The 15,881-nt window shown below is 61.4% G+C and overlaps 1 protein-coding gene across 4 annotated transcripts; it reads left to right on the top strand.

Annotated features, from left to right (window-relative positions):
- The first annotated feature begins 611 nt into the window (after nucleotides 1-611).
- ARHGAP45 (Rho GTPase activating protein 45) lies at nucleotides 612-15,789 on the top strand. 4 transcript variants are annotated; one of them, XM_058858409.1, is made up of 24 exons: nucleotides 612-833; nucleotides 981-1,217; nucleotides 2,871-3,192; nucleotides 4,292-4,435; nucleotides 5,417-5,501; nucleotides 5,587-5,659; nucleotides 5,924-6,002; nucleotides 6,179-6,316; nucleotides 6,526-6,590; nucleotides 6,851-6,961; nucleotides 7,219-7,299; nucleotides 7,482-7,661; nucleotides 7,826-7,963; nucleotides 8,200-8,390; nucleotides 8,677-8,816; nucleotides 9,159-9,236; nucleotides 9,468-9,569; nucleotides 9,800-9,963; nucleotides 10,174-10,362; nucleotides 10,700-10,837; nucleotides 12,619-12,857; nucleotides 13,085-13,343; nucleotides 13,464-13,566; nucleotides 13,733-15,789. In XM_058858409.1, the coding sequence occupies exons 2-24, from the start codon at nucleotides 1,128-1,130 to the stop codon at nucleotides 14,059-14,061; spliced, it is 3,438 nt and encodes a 1,145-aa protein (XP_058714392.1). In that variant the 5' UTR covers nucleotides 612-833; nucleotides 981-1,127; the 3' UTR covers nucleotides 14,062-15,789. The 4 variants fall into 4 exon arrangements, with proteins under 4 accessions (XP_058714392.1, XP_058714391.1, XP_058714393.1 ...); XM_058858408.1 differs by having other exon boundaries at nucleotides 612-1,217; XM_058858407.1 differs by lacking the exons at nucleotides 612-833; nucleotides 981-1,217 and adding an exon at nucleotides 1,543-1,935.
- The last annotated feature ends 92 nt before the right edge of the window (nucleotides 15,790-15,881 follow it).

The following is a 15,881-nucleotide window of genomic DNA, read 5'->3' as shown; positions in this document are numbered from 1 at the left end:
ACGGACCGGTACACACGTGTGCATCCCTGTACATGGGTGTGGGCATCCCGGCCCACGGGTGTGTTGTGTGCACACACATAACACACAACAAACACACACAACACATCACACACACACACAACACACACACACACACAACACATCACACACACACACACACACACAACACACACAGCACACTCACTCACTCACTCACTCACTCACACCTCCCTGCGCACACCCACGGTCACGCACACACGCAGGGCACACCTACACCTTCCCTCGTCCCCGCACCCATCCCCGACCCCGTCCCGCTCCCCTTTCCCCACCCCACGCCGTGCCCGTGTCCCAACGGGGCCCGCAGAAGTTCCACTCGAGACGGCCCGGCCCGGGGAGCTCCCGGGACGAAGCGGGGGGGACACACCGTCACCCCGCGACCCTCCGCGGGGCTGGCAGCCGGCCCGAGCAGCCCGTGGGCAGCGGCCGGGGGTCCCCACGCAGCACCCGGAGGGTCCGGCCCGGGGTTTTATCCGACTTGCCCCGGGTATATAGTCCCGTTGTGAGGTCGCGATGCCCCGTGGGTGGGAGAGTCACGGGTGGGACTGTGGGTGCGCAGAGGCCGGTGGGGACAAGGGGCAGGGCTGTGACCCCCAGAGGGCCGGTCCCGGCACCGACACCGAGCCCACGGAAGGGCAGAGCCGGGACCATCCCACGAGTGGGAGCTCAGAGCCCCCCATCCCACTCCAGAGGGATGGCGCTTGGACGAGTGGACATCCCCAAGCAGTGTGAACTCCCCAGAGCGCGGCAGTCCCACGGGGACCAGCACCGAGTGGGGCTCAGCCCCCCACCCCTCTGTAAGCCCCGGGCTGCAGCACCGAACCCCTCTCAAGCATCCCCAGAAGTGCCGGGGTCCCGCTGCCCCCTGGGACCCTCCAGGGCAGCCAGGGTGCCCCTGGCCCCGGCCTCGCTCCTGGGTGCGCGTTCGGCTTTTCCTGTTTCAGGTCGGGCTGCGAAGCCGATGAGGAAATGAGGCGGCGTCACACGCGCCCTCCTGACACTGCGCCCCGCGAATGTGACCGGAGCCGTGAGGAACCCGCACTGCGGCCGGGCCGAGCGAGGAGCTGAGGGCAGCGGCCCCCCGGGGAACGATGTTCTCCCGGAAGAAGCGGGAGCTCATAAAAACCCCCTCCATCTCCAAGAAGAGCCGGGCGGGAAGCCCCGTCCCTCAGACCCTGCCGGTGAGTGTTCCCCCGGTACCCTTGGCACGGTGGGGCTTGTAGGGGCAGCAGCAGCAACGGAACTGCTGGGCACAGCCACAAGCTGGCAATGGGGCCCTGGGTACGTCCAGGAGTTCTGTGAAGAGGAGGGAAACGAGAAAAAACCGTACTCACGGGGCTGTGAGGGGTGGAATTTTACCCCAGATGAAGGGGACTGAGCAGGGGCCGAGGGAGGCGGGAGGGCAGGAAGGGACAGGGAGGAAATGGGGGGGGCCGTGTCCGAGGGTTTGGGAAGGGCAGAGAGACTCACAAACCTCCCTGGGGACCGGGATGGGAACGGGGCGACCGCAGGCTCGGCCAGCCCCGGTGCCTCGGCTCTGCCAGATATTTATTTATTGCCGTGTGGACCCCCCCGGGGCCAGGAGGAAACGCTGCGGGCCGGCGCACCCCGCACTGCCCGCCCCGCCCCTGCGCCCCAGTCCCGGTGCGTGGGGCGACACCGGCCGGGCACGATGCGGTCGAGGGCGACCCGGAGCCCACCCGCGGCTCCTTAGCAGGGGACACTCGTCCCCACCCCCGTCCCCATCCCCGGGAGAGGGGCCTATGGGTGGCGGCCAGCGGGATGCTCGGCCGGGCTGCGGGCAAGAAAAGCTACAGCCCCTCGGCGGCGGCGGGCAGAGCCCACCCGCCCCAGCGCTCCCTGGACTCGCTGCCCCGCACGCCCGCCGTGAGGCTGACGGTACGGCCGGGGGCACCCCGGGGCACCGGAGGGAGGGACGGGGGGCGCCGGGGCCGCTGCAATCCGGGAGGACCGAGACAGGGCTGGGGTGACCCCAGGAGTTTTGGGGTGGAGGTCTTTGCGCCTCCTTGCAGCCCCATGGTGGTCTGGCCCGCCCTGGGGATGGGCTCCCCCGTTCGCCCTCGCCCGCGGAAGCCTCGTGCTCTCGGTGCTCGGTGATTGCCCCGCCGGTGCCAAAAACACTTCCGGCAGCGCCCGGCCAGGGATGCTCAGACCCCGCGCGTTTGGGTCACTGGTGGGAGCTGCTGGGGGGCTGAGGGGCTGCAGGGTCCCCTCCCCATACCCAAGGACTCCCGCTGGATGTGTAAGCCATGCACAGCTCTGAACAGTGCCGCTACCAGCCCCTCCCTCAGTGCGATTTTACCCCTAGAAATTTTGGGCTTCCTCCATCTGTAAAATACCTGCAAAGCCCCCAACAACAGCCTGGGAGGTGTCCCTGTCTCTGCCTCCTCCCCCCGCATGGGAGCAGCTGAAAAAGAGGAAGAGCTACGCGGGCCGGATCCTGCTGCCATTTTGCTGTGTTGGGGTCCCCAGCCCCCTGGGATGGGCAGCCCCATCACGGTGGGTGCTGGGGTGGACAAGCAGTGTCCCCCACACTGTCACTGCGTGCCCCTCATGACAAACACGGACCCAGAGGAGCTGGCAGGGACTGGTGGGGGCAGCCGGGCGAGTGCCCAGACCCTGCCCACGCTCCCACGATGGTCCTGGAAGGGGATCCCTGCTGGGGGAAACTGAGGCACGACACATCTGGAGGGTCTGGCACCATCCCCCCAAGGCTGTTCCCCAGGATGGTGGCATGGGGGGTCCTGGGGTACTTCCCTCTCCAGGGTCCCCACCGTGCTGGCTGTGCCCTGACACTCACCCTTGCTCCCCAGGACCTCTCCCGCAAGGATTGCCTGGAGGCACCGGGCTCCAGCGTGGGGGAGCTGCCCCCAGCCAAGCTCAGCAGCAGCCCCAGCGCCGTGGGCACCCTGAAGCGCCCCACCAGCCTGAGCCGCCATGCCAGCGCCGCCGGCTTCTCCCTGCCCACAGCCCCCCGCACCGTGCCCAAGGGACACAAGACCCCCACGTCCTACAGCCCCATGGAGGGCGGGGACGGTCCCTTCATCGACCCCGAGGACATCTCCCAGCTGCTGGCGGACGTCGCCCGCTTCGCCGATGCCCTGGAGAAGCTGCGGGATATGGTGCTGCGCGATGGTGAGCGCCGAACACCCGCACCGCAGCCCCCCGGGACACACCCAGCCGTGGGTGGGGGTCTCTGCCTGGGCCAGAGGGCACCAGGAGCTCGGGGGGACCGTGCAGCCGCAGGCAGAGGTGGTGGGTGACTGGTGGCTGACTGGTGGGTGACTGGTGGGTGAGTGGAACTCGGAGCCAGGATAACAGCAGCTTCCTGCCGCGAGCTATTTTCATCCACCCGTTTTCCTGTTTACAGCACGGCCGTGCCAGCCGCCTGCCAGGGCCCCCCGACCCCCACGGGGTGCTGGGCACGGCCCCCCAGCCCACCAGGACGGGCAGCAGGAGGGGTTGGGTGGTCTGCAGGCTCATGAGCAGCTCTCCTTGCCCGAGGGGACACAGGGAATGCATCGATCCCGTGGGCTGGGGGCGTGTGACACCACGTTGTCGGTCCTGGTTTTGCAGAAACCTCTTCCCAACCCTGAGCTGGGGGTTGGGATGGGGAGGGGGCTTCACCTGGCTGGGCAGTGGGTGCTGATCCCCGATCCCAGCACTCCCATGGGGGAGGTTCCTCACTTCCTAACCAGGTTGCCAATCCCCAGCCCTAGCCCTGCCCTGGGGGGTCCTGGCCAGACCCTTGGGCTGGCAACTGGAGCCCACAGCAGGGAGAGCCCTGGGGGGAACCTGTGGGATGCAGAAAGCCTGGCTGGACCAGCCCCATCCCTCCTGGCTGGGAGCGTCCATCTGGCAGGAGGGAGGGAAGGAAATGGAGGAAATTCCCAAACTGCTTTCAAGGGAAAAAGTTACTATGGAGGAAAAAATGCCTCAAAGGTCAGACTGCCCCCTGGCCAACACCAGGGTGGGCAGGAGATGCATGGTCACGGCTGTGGGGAGGTGCTGGACAAGCAGGATGTGGCCATGGCAGTCCTGGGGGGCCCCGAGGCCAGGGGGATTTGCTGCCTGGTCTGGTGGCAGGTCCCTGCCTGGGTGGGATGTGGCTGGCAGGCGGTGGCTGGGAGGTCAGCAGAGGATGGATGCAGGACAGGGATGCAGAGCAGAGACGTGGGACACAGGGCAGGGATGTGGGATGAGGATGCAGCATCTCAGCCCCCCTTTCTTGCAGACCCCAAGGAGCCCCAGCGGCCGCTGGCCCACGAGTGCCTGGGTGAAACCCTGCGCATCCTGCGCCAGGTCATCAACAAATACCCACTGCTCAACACCCTGGAGACCCTGACGGCCGCCGGGACCCTCATCTCCAAAGTCAAGGGTGAGACCCTGGGGCTGGGAGCTCTGTCTCGCTCCCCTCCTGCCCCACAGTGTGTGTGGGGGAATTGAGGAGCCCATGGAGCCAGGAGTGGAGCTGCCCCATGGACTGGTGGAGAGGGTGAAAGCATTGTCTTCCTCTTGCTGTGGTTCAGCTTTAGGGATGATGTAGTGTCAGAAATGATGGATCTTGCCTGGGGGTTTCCAGGCACAGCCACAGGAAAAACACTGAAATAATCGGATCCTGCTCCTGGCAGCCTCTCGTGTTTATGGAGCGGGGTCTGGGAGGTCAGATCCCAGCTGGGCACCACCTCCTGCCGCTGTCACCCACGGGGAGGGGGTGGCTGCACCTACTGCAGCCACAGCACAAGCTTCTGAGTCACCTGTGGCTTCCTGGACACCCAACAGCAGCCACGGGGGGCAGGATGGCAGGAGGGCTGCCATGAGGCTGCTCCCACACAGGGATGGGAGGGAATGGGTTTAGAGCAGAATTCTCCCCACCCAATTGGCCCAGGGTCTGCCCAGGAGCCCTGGCTGCTGCTGTCCCATGGTGTGGGAGCCTGCCAAGCGCTGTTGGCCCCAGTTCCTGCTGCTGGTGGTGGTTCCTTGTTTGACTGCGGGCAAGAGCCCTCCTGGAGGAGTTTGTCCTGCTTGGAGAGGGGTCTGGAGGAGCCACAAGGCAGGGCAGGCAGTGGAACAGGTCCAGCAGCACTTTTCCAGCAGCCCTGAGTAACGGGAATAAACAGAAACACAAGCCAAGAGATGCTGTCAGGGACGTCAATCCTGGGAAGGAGGAGGGGGAAACTTTCCTCTGGAAAAATCCATCGTCCATAGGGATGATCCTTCCCACTGCTCCTTTGATTCACCCCAGCCCTTTCCCCAGCCCCAAAGCCCCCTCTGATACCAGCATGAGCTGGCAGGTCTTTCTGCTGAGACAGGGACAGCTGCTTGTGGCAACAGGGCTCCCACATTTCCTCATCTCCAGGTTTCCACTACGAATCCAACAATGAGGCAGACAAGCGGGAGTTCGAGAAGGCCGTGGAGACCATCGCCGTGTCCTTCAGCAGCACGTAAGGGACTTTGGGCAGCCATCCCCTGCAGGCAGCCTGTGTCACTGTCCCTGTGCTGAGCCCAGCCGTGCTCCTGTCCCCACAGGGTGTCCGAGTTCCTCATGGGGGAGGTGGACAGCAGCACCATCCTCTCCATCCCACCCAGCGACCAGAACCAGGTGAGTGATACCTGGCTGCTCCCCCCACGTGGGGCTCAGGATCACACAGGGCTCTGGCTGCTCCCCTCAGCTCTGCTGTGAGCCCAGAGCAGGGTGTTGCTCCAGTGACAGTTCCATTAGCTCCTGGGCACAGCCTGGGCACAGCTGACTTCCAGCAGCGGCCAAAAGGCTCCAGCAGCTCCGGCTTCCCTCCATCTGCCAGCCCCTCCAGCTGCTCTCCATCCTCTTGGCTGACCAGTCCCTCTTCTTTCCCAATTCCCAAAGACTATGGAGAGCCTCTATGGGGGGATTCCTGGGCCTGGAGGAGATGGAGTGCCCTCGGGCATGGGCAGCTACGACACAGGTAAGCAGGATGATTCTGGGTGCAGGGTTCGGGGTCTGTGCAGGAACTGGCACCTTCCCCATCATCGCTGCTGTCCTGAGCCACACTGGCTCCTCAGCAGAGCTGGTGGCACTGGGGCTGGCACAGAGCTGGGGGGGTTTGCACTGGAAGCCCACGGAGTGTCCATCCCTCCCCAGCCCGTCCTCCGGCCGAGGAGGTGGACGTGATGCTGCAGCGCTGTGAGGGGGGCGTGGACGCTGCCCTCCAGTACGCCAAAACCATCTCCAAGTACATGAAGGACCTGATCGGATACCTGGAGAAGAGGACCACACTGGGTGAGTGGGGGAACAGCAGCTGGGACCCTTCTGGAGCAGGGCTGAGCCACAGGACAGGTTGAGGTCCCGCCTGGAGGAGGCTGATGCTGCCAGGGCAGTGGGAACCTCACTCCTCAAGTTCCTGATTAATTTTTCAAAAGGAGATTGGGTTCCACCAGGGAAATCCCGGTGTCTCGTGTGTCTTTTCACTTTCAACCTCTTTCTTCCAGAGATGGAGTTTGCCAAAGGGCTCCAGAAGATGGCAAACAGCTGCAAGCAAACCATCAGTCAGGAGGTAAGTCCCCAGGTCCCTGAAGTCCTGGGTGCCAGACTGGATTGGGAGTCAGCAGCCCTGGAGAGCCCATTCCATGTGCCCCAGCTTGGGAGGACATGGGGACACCTCTCCAGAGCTTTGCCTGGAGAAATTCAAGATGGAGCTTTTACCAGCAGTCACCAGCCTTACCTTCCCTCTGGCTCTTCCTCCCCGAAGGACTCATCTCCTTGGGCTCATGCTGGGTGCTGGAGCTCAGGGAGATGTGCTTTCCCTCTCCCCAGACCAACATGCCTTTCCTGTCCATCTATCTGCTGGCCCTGGAGCAGGACATGGAGCACGGGACCTCAGTTCTGCAGGCAGCCAACACCCTGCAGCAACAAACCTTCCTCCAGGTGAGGGGACTAAAGGTCTTTCCTGGGGCTGGAGGTCCTGGTGTTGCAGAGGTGGCTCTTCCTTAGCTCAGTCCAGGGGGAACCTGCATCCAGCACTTCCCAGGCTGTGGATTTTCATCCCTGGCACAAACCAGTGCCTGTGACCTGTCCCAGGAGCGATAGTGACCACCACAGGGCACTTCTCCATGCGAAGCCTTGGCACAGCAGGAGTGCTCAGCTCAGCTCATCAGGGGGCTGTTCCTCCCTTCCCCATGCAGCCACTGACGGTGAGACGCCTGGAGCACGAGAAACGCAGGAAGGAGATCAAGGAGCAGTGGCACCGGGCGCAGAGGAAGCTGGTGAGTGGCTGGGTTTGTGTTCCCAGTCCCAGCCTGGAGGAACTCGTGACACCTCCTCTGAGGGTGCTGGGCACCCTGCTCCTCTCCAGCAGTGTTGGGTGCCTCTGCTGTGCTGGGTGACCCCAGCAGGAGCTGGTGACCCTCTTGCTGGGCTCCAGCCTCACCCTGGCTCTCTCTGGCAGCAAGAGGCGGAGGGGAACCTGCGCAAAGCCAAGCAGACGTACATGCAGCGCAGCGAGGAGCACGACAAGGCCAAGTACATGGCGGTGAAAGCAGAGGAGGAGCAGCAAAACACAACCAGCAGCGTCACCACCAAAACCCTGGACAAGAAGAGGCGGCTGGAAGAGGAAGCCAAGAACAAGGTAGGAGGGTGACAGCTCTGGAGGGGCCTCCTTGCTCCTGCTGTCCCCTGAGCCACGTGGGGAAAACTGCTACTCAAAAATGCCTGGATGAACCAGGTCCTAGGGGCTGTTCTTACTCTCCTCACCTCTGAGCTGCTCCCATCCCTTGCTCTCCCAACTCCTAGGCAGAAGAGGCCATGGCCACATATCGCACCTGTGTGGCTGATGCAAACACACAGAAGCAGGAGCTGGAGGACACCAAGGTGAACTCCCTGCGGCAGATCCATGAAGTGATCAAACAGACTGACCAGGTCATCAAGTCGGTGAGTGGGGCTGGCCTGGGGTGTGCCCAGGGTGGGAGGTGACTGTGCCCTGCTCTGGAGAGCTCAGAGCTGCCTTCCAGCAGAGCTGCCGCTGTTCCAGAGGGCATTTGGGTGGATGCAGAGCTCTCCTCTCCCTCATGCTCAGAAAAGCGCCGCTTTGTGCTCCTGATTTCCCACCTAACCCGGAGCTCCTCACGTGCCACCAAGCTCACTGTCCCTCTCTACGTCACTTTTAGGCCACCATCTCCTTCTACCAGCTCATGCACATGCAGACAGCGCCGCTGCCCGTGAATTTCCAGACGCTGTGTGAGAGCAGCAAGCTCTATGACCCGGGCCAGCAGTACGCCTCCCACGTCCGGCAGCTGCAGCGCGGCGACGAGCCCGACGTCCAGTACGACTTCGAGCCCTACGTGTCCCACAATGCCTGGTAAGGGTGGAGAGGGTTCATTCCTGGGTAATGCTCCAGTTCAGCTTCGTTATCTCCTGCCACCCACGCTCTCCTGCAGGAGGCAGGATGCTTTCAGCATTCCTGAAGGCAGCTCCTGCTGGGAATGTTGGGGCTGGACCAGCTGGGAATTGCCCTCTTATCCTTCAATGGATGAGACAGGCTGTTTATTTAAGAGACTGTGGTTCCCAAGATGGGTGGATGGCAGCCATGGATAAAGTTTCCAAGTGTTTCCATCCACATTCCCTTTTCCCCTTTTCCCCTCCAGGTCTCCCTTTACTCGGGCACGGAAGGGCAGCTTCAATGCCAGTGAGTTCTCCACGGGTGCAGAAGGGGCCGGGGCTGGCTCAGAGGGAGCAGCAGGAGCCAAGGAGTCACCAAGTGGGGCTGGAGCAGCCGAGCGAAGAGGTGAGTCTGGAGCCCCAGAGTTCTGCATCACCTGCCCCATGTCCCCCCAGGCAGGAGCAGAGTGGGACCCCCAGGGTACCCGGGGCTTTGCTGGCAGCAGCAGGATGGGCTGGGAGCCTCCCAGACTGGATTTCCTGAAGGACACTAAATCAGATCTTGATTTTGGTCCCTAACAAACCGTTTCCCATCTCCCCTTTCCTTGCTGGGTGTCACTGGAGGCACCAAACCCCACCAGCAGCTTCCCCCAGTCACCCCAGTTTCTCCTGGCATCCAGGCTGTTCTCCAGCCATTTTCTCCCAAACACAGACAGCAATCCCAACGGACTGTGTGTTCTCTCTGCAGGTGGGAGGGGACACCAGGTCCACAAATCCTGGCCAACTTCTGTCGCTGATGCTGACAGCAGCCTGGATTCCAGTGCAGGTAGATATGGAGCCCAGGAGCCCCTCCCAGCACAGCCAATCTGAACCCTGAGGTTCCCAGGGAGGCAGGACCATCCCCTGTTTTACCTGCCTTGTGAGAACACTGTTGTAAATGACCCTGCTGATCCCAGTCTCCAGTGGGATAGGGTGGGATTTGATGGGATGGGGTGAGCTCTCAGAAGAGAAGCAGCTTTGCAGGTGATTCATTGCCCTGTGGGCTTTCCTTGGACAGGTGAATTTGGCCACAAGCTCCAGCGGCTGTCATCCAACGGCACCGCGTCCTCCAGTGAGGAGCTGGAGGAGAAGGACGGGACCACCACTCCCTTTGAGCAGAGTAGGTGACAGGGTGGGAGGTGACAGAGCTGCTGCCACACCCCCCACCACGGCAGAACTCCCTGCCAGCTGCTTTTCCCAGATTCTGTAGTTCTGCAGGCAAACCCAACAATTGCTGCAGATTGCTGACGGTGTCCCCAGCAGCTCTGCCTTTCCTGAGGGATGAGCCCTGCTCAGACCGGTGACAGTCCTGCTCAAGCTGTGCCTGACCTCGCATTTCCTTTTCCATAGGCATCAACGGGATCACCCCGGAGCTGGCAGCTCCCACAGGGCCCTTCCGGAATGTTGGCTTGTCCAAGGCTGCCCAGACCCATCGGCTGAGGAAGCTCCGTGCCCCTTCCAAATGTCGGGAGTGCAACAGCTACGTGTACTTCCAGGGAGCCGAGTGTGAGGAGGTGAGCTGGGAGAACTGGGGGTGGAACCCAGCTCTGACCATGGCCAGGAGGACGTTTCTCCTGTGGGAAAGGTTCCAGGTGGAAAACAGAGCTTTCCCTCGGTGCTGCAGCACCCCCAAAGCATTTTTCCCGTCTCCCACCATGCTCTGAGCAGTGCCTGGTGTCTCTGTGGCTGCCCCCAACCTCCACGTGTTCCCCCCTCTCTTCCAGTGCTACCTGGCCTGCCACAAGAAGTGCCTGGAGACCTTGGCCATCCAGTGTGGGCACAAGAAGCTCCAAGGGAAGCTGCAGCTCTTTGGGCAGGACTTCATGAAGGCGTCTCAGGGCAGCCCGGATGGGATCCCCTTCATCGTCAAGAAATGCATTTCGGAGATCGAGAAGCGGGCCCTGAAAACAAAGGTGAGTGACATTTCCCTCTCCTCCTCCTCAGCTGGCTGAGCCACAGGCCCTTGGAAGGATCCTCTGGAAAACCAAGAGGCTGGACTTCAGATTTCCACAGGGCAGGGAGCCAGGGATGGCCCACACACCCAAACTCTGCCTTTGGAAAATCCCCGCTCCTGCTTCCTGCTTTCCTATGGAGCAGGAATGACTGAGCTGGAAGGAGATATCCCAAAATGACTTCCCAAAGGGATTTCCCACTCCAAAAGGAGAGGGTGGGAGCACACACCTCACTGTGCCTTGCAGACATGAAGAGGAACCTCTCCCCTCACTTCAGCTCCACTTTTCTCTTTCACAGGGCATCTACAGAGTTAACGGTGTCAAGACCCGTGTGGAGAAGCTTTGCCAGGCCTTTGAGAATGGGAAGGAGCTGGTGGAGCTGTCCCAGGCCTCTCCCCATGACATCAGCAACGTCCTGAAGCTCTACCTGAGACAGGTGAGGTGCTGGTGGTGCCTCACGGCGGGGGATTGGGGAGGGGAGTTGGCCAGAGGAACCAACCTGGCAGGAGGAATTCTGTACCTGGTGGGCTCAGTGACCGGGTGGGTGGGTGGGTGGGTGGGGAGGGGTCATTCCTGGGTGGAGGGGGTGGGTTGGCCTTGGAGATGGGGCCACAGTGACCCCCCCAGCTCATCCCACACAGCGTCACTGTGGTCACAGCCACAGAACAGCGACGCGCCCAAGCACCGAACAAGGAACGCTCCACCCCTTCCAATTGGGGAACTGGCTACCCAAAAAGGGAAGGGACCTGCAAAGGTCACCCTGCAGGAGCTGAGTCACCTCCCCATGGGGTGGGCTCTGCCCCTGGAGTCATCCTGGGGTGGGCTCAGCAGGGTCTCTACCCCTGGGATCACCCTGGGGTGGGCTCAGTGGGTTCTCTACCCCTGGGATCACCCTGGGGTGGGTTCAGAGGGGTCTCTGCCCCTGGGATCACCCTGGGATGTGCTCAGTGGGGTCTCTGCCCCTGGGATCACCCTGGGGTGGGCTCAGCAGGGTCTCTGCCACTGGGATCACTGTGAGATGTGCTCAGTGGGTTCTCTGCTCCTGGAATCACCCTGGGGTGGGCTCAGTGGGTTCTCTGCTCCTGGAATCACCCTGGAGTGTGTTTAGAAGGGTCTTTGCCTCTGGGATCACTGTGGGATGTGCTCAGCAGGGTCTCTGCCCCTTGGGCCGCCCCAGGGTGTGCTCAGCCCCAGCACCCCCCACCCCATACCCAAGCTGTCGTTGCAAACAGCGTCACCCACATCCTCCCACAGCCACCACCGCAAGGCAGGAGCGCAGCGGAAGCTGCTTCTCCCTCGCAGGCAGCCGTGGATTAACTCTTTGTGCTGCTTTTTTCTGTGACCCCTCCAGAGGGGCAGCCCTGTGTTACCTGACAGGGAAAGCTGTGTCCTTGGGCTCCTGCACATCAGGACTCTGAGTGGCCTCCGTGGTTTCTCCAAAGAGAAGCAGAGTGGAAAGAGAGGGGGAAATCAGTGCTGAGCCCCAACCTGACCCCTTGCTGCAGAAAAGTGGCTTAAAGTCCTCCTATAACAGGGTGGATGGAGGGAACCCGTTCGCTGTGAGGCAGCCTGTCCCCAAAACATCCGTTGAGGCTGCTCTGAGAACATCCCCAGCCATGTGGAACACCCAGCAGTCAACACCAACTCCCTCTGCTTCACACAAACTTCAAAGCAGAGTTTCCCCGCCGCAGCCCCACCTCTGCTGCAGGCTGTGCCCTGCACATCCTGTGCCCTTCACATCCTGCCACCCCCACCCACAACAACCCATCCCTGTCCTCTTCCCAGCCAGCCCTTGTCTGCTGGGGAACCTCCAGCTGGGCCCACCCCAGCCAGGGATTTTCCAGGAAAAAAAGGGAATCCCTGCACCTCAACCCAGCAGGGAGCACCCAGGGGTGGATCAAAGGCTGCTTTTGGCTTGAACTTCACAAGTGTTCATTGGCCAGGGCTAATGAGGCTGGACTGACACGCTCCAGGAAATGGATAAATAAATACCACCTCTGGGGAGAGGTTTGCAGCACTGCAGGTCACAGACTCATGGAATTCCGAAATGGATGTTAAAAGTGCTCCAAACCCTCTCTGAGCTGGCCTCAGGCACTTCCAGAGATGTTTCCTCACTGTAGAAATGCCCCAGGTGTCACCAGCTCGGCACAGGTCCGGCTCTGATGGAGGTGGGAGCTGCTCCCAGGACTGGGATCATCTCTTCTCTTCTCCCTGCAGCTGCCGGAGCCCCTCATGCCCTTCAGGCTGTACAATGAGCTGATGGGGCTGGCCAAGGAGAGCCTGCAGGGCAGTGAGGCCAAGGGCCGCAGCGGGAAGGGCGGCCCCGAGCTGCTGGACAGAGGAGCCGACACTGACCAGGTGGTGCTGAGCCTGGTGCTGAAGCTGAGGGAGCTGCTGAAGGAGCTCCCCTGCGAGAACATGGCCACGCTCCAGTTCCTCCTGCAGCACCTGAGGAGGTGAGAGGGGCATGGACAGAGCCTGTGTGGCTGCTGGGCACCTTCCCTTTCCCCCCTGGGGTGGGGAGGTGAGTGCAGCCTCCTCACTGGTGCCAGGAGGAAGATCCATGGTTGCAGCTGCTTCTCTCCTTATCCTGAGTGTTCCAGCCCAGCATCTCCCCTCAGCCCTGCCCATCCACCCCTCTCCCTCCTCGCTCTCACAAGCTCTTCCTCCCCCTCCCACCCAGGATCATGGAAGTGGAACAGGACAACAAGATGACCTCAGGCAACCTGGGCATTGTCTTTGGGCCAACACTGATGCGCCCCAGGCCCACGGATGCCACGATTTCCTTGTCCTCGCTGGTGGATTATCCCCACCAAGCTCGGATCATTGAGGCACTCATCATCTTCTACCCCACCATCTTCGAGCACAAGGACATGGCACCGGCCGAGCCCGGCAGACGCGGCTCGGGCACCACGGAGGAGGTGGCCAGTGGTGCTGAGCGGGTAGGAATGTCCAGGGAGAGGGGACCCTCGGGGGGTGTTCCATGAACCTTCTCTGGAATCAAGTCCCAGGGAGCAAGAACTCTCCTCTGTGCCCTCACCACCATCCCTGTTCCCTCCCAGGCCCATTCAGGCTCCTCTCCTGTGGCTCCTCTTGGCACCAGCCCCTACCTGGAGCTGCCTTCGGAGAAGGGGAATTTGGCTTTCAGCGCTGACTCACTCGCAGGTCAGTGGGAGGCACTGGGGGTCCCTGGCAGGTGCAGGTTCCTTGGGAGGCACGGAGGGCACACAGACCCATCCCTGCCCCAGGAACCCAGGGTTTGCTGCATGCAGCTCCTGCTGAAGCCACGGTGCTGGGCTGGAGGGTGGCACAGAGCTCCTCTGTCCCACAGAGTCTGGCGACCGCTCCGTGGACTCCGACTCGGAGCTGGAGGATGCCGGGGAGCCACGGACACACCTGAGCAAGCAGGGGAGCGAGACCAGCACGGAGGAGGTTCATTTCTGCGAGGAGGGGAGCGAGGGGCTGCGGAGCCGGAGCTGCAGCGTGGGCCAGTCGGATGCAGAGGGCTCTGCTCTTCGCTGCTGCAGCCCTGGGGACGAGCAAAGTGATGTGGAGGAGCACCCTGAGAGCCGCAGCCCCACCACGCCCAGGGATGCCACAAACCAGCCCAGCAGCCCTCGGGGCCACGGCAGCCACGAGCTGCAGCCCCGGCTCCTCTAAGCCACCACAGACACTGGGATGGACGAAGGGGCAAATCCCAGAGGCTGCCCAGATGCTGCAAACTGGAACGTGGAGGGGTGGGAGGGACACATGGAAGCCTGGAGGGGTTTGGTGTGTCAGCTGCAAGCGAGTCCTGGCGGATTCCTGGATGGAGCTTTCACACAAAACCTCTGAGTCCCTTGGTGCCCGGACAGGGGATGGGGTCACAGCCTGCTGGGACCCCTGGCTCAGCCAGGGCCATGAAGGACCTTGCCTGGGAGCTGAGTCTGGGCAGAGCCTCCACTTGTTCAGGACTGGGAAGGAACCCAGGGCTGTGCCTGTGTCAGGTGTTTTATTTTTGCTGTGCTCCTGAATCTCTGAATCCCATACCTGTGCTGCAAGATCGAGGTTGGATGAGTCAAAGGACATGGTCACCCCTGATGGCTGAGGCTGCCAGGGGTGACATGGGGACAGCAGTCACTCAGGATGGGCAGGAGAATGGCACCACAGGGACAGACGGAACTGGAGGCAGCTCACTGGGACAGGGACACGGCTGGAGCAGCGCTGGGGTTGGGCTGAAGCCCCTGCACCATCTCACCCCGAGCCAGGCTTGGCTTTGGGGCTGTGCCATCTGCCAGGATCTCAGGGGATGTCCCTCACTGACACCTGACTGAACTAGAATTCAGGATGGATTTCCTGCCCCAAAACCTCAGCACTGTGTGGTCCTGGCCCAGCTGATGGCATCTGCATTGCTGCTTGGATTGAGATATTTGGATTGGTGGGCATTTCCCTCCCTGGCAGGAGCCATGCAAGGAGCAGCCACAGGCTGTGGACAGGCTCGGGGCAGATTTGCCTGGCTGCAGGGTCCTGAGCCCTGCTGAGCTCTCAGGGTTTGGTTGTACAGTCATTTCATCTCCAAAAAGCTGCGCTGCAAGTCCAGGACTAACTCCCTCTGCTCTTGGAGCTGGGCAAGGGGCAGGTCCCCACGGGGAAGTGCCTCTTCTTCCTCCTCCTCCTCAGGGCCACCACGGCCTGGATCCAGCCCCAGCCCCAGCCAGTATAATCTTGAGCTTCTTTTTCTGTAAAGACATGAATCAACCCTTCAACATGACTCCACTACCTCTGCTGGCAAACGGACTAAAGCCTAAGTGGTTTTGGTTTTTTAAAAGCTATGAGACTTTCCTGCACTGAGGCACAGAGAAACGAGTTTTAGCTTGGAATGAGCTGAGAGCCTTTTCCTTTGTTCTCCTGCTTGTGGGAGACAAGACCAGCTGATGGTGGGGGGGTCTCAGACACCTTGGTACTGCAGAACCAGGCAATGGGTGGGAGGTTTGAACCCTCTGAAGGCAATGGAGAACCCATCTCAACAAAGGTACATAAACCCAGGTTAACTCACAGGTTTGGAACTGAGCCAGGGAAGAGCTGGAGACCCCCAGGATTTGTTGTGCCCTCCAGCTCTTCCACAGGATAGTTGGATTTTTCCAGGGCAGCAGGAGGATGTGGGAATGCTGCTGCCACGGCGGTACTGCGTGCGTGTGAGGGTGGGTGAGGATGATGAAGGTGAGTGTGAGTGAGAGAAGGGGCTAAAGCTGTGCTTGAGCTTCCCACGGTGGCAGCTCCCTCCTGGTTGTGTCGATTCTGTGTTTGTCCTGACAGGCCTGTGCTGCTGCACGACGCTGCCTTGCTGTGTTCACGTTGACGAGCTTCACAAAAAACCAATAAAACCAGTGTGTTCTGACTTGTGTTTGTCCTGGGAATCAGGATCTTCCAGGCTCCCCCAGCTGCAGGAGAACAAATCCAAGTGTTTCTGGCATAAGAAGTAAAGTTTAAAGCCCCCCAGA

The sequence above is a fragment of the Poecile atricapillus genome, chromosome 28 (genome assembly GCF_030490865.1).
Source record: "Poecile atricapillus isolate bPoeAtr1 chromosome 28, bPoeAtr1.hap1, whole genome shotgun sequence".
NCBI classification, from domain to species: Eukaryota; Metazoa; Chordata; class Aves; order Passeriformes; family Paridae; genus Poecile; species Poecile atricapillus.
This window is presented reverse-complemented; position numbering and strand designations above follow the sequence as displayed.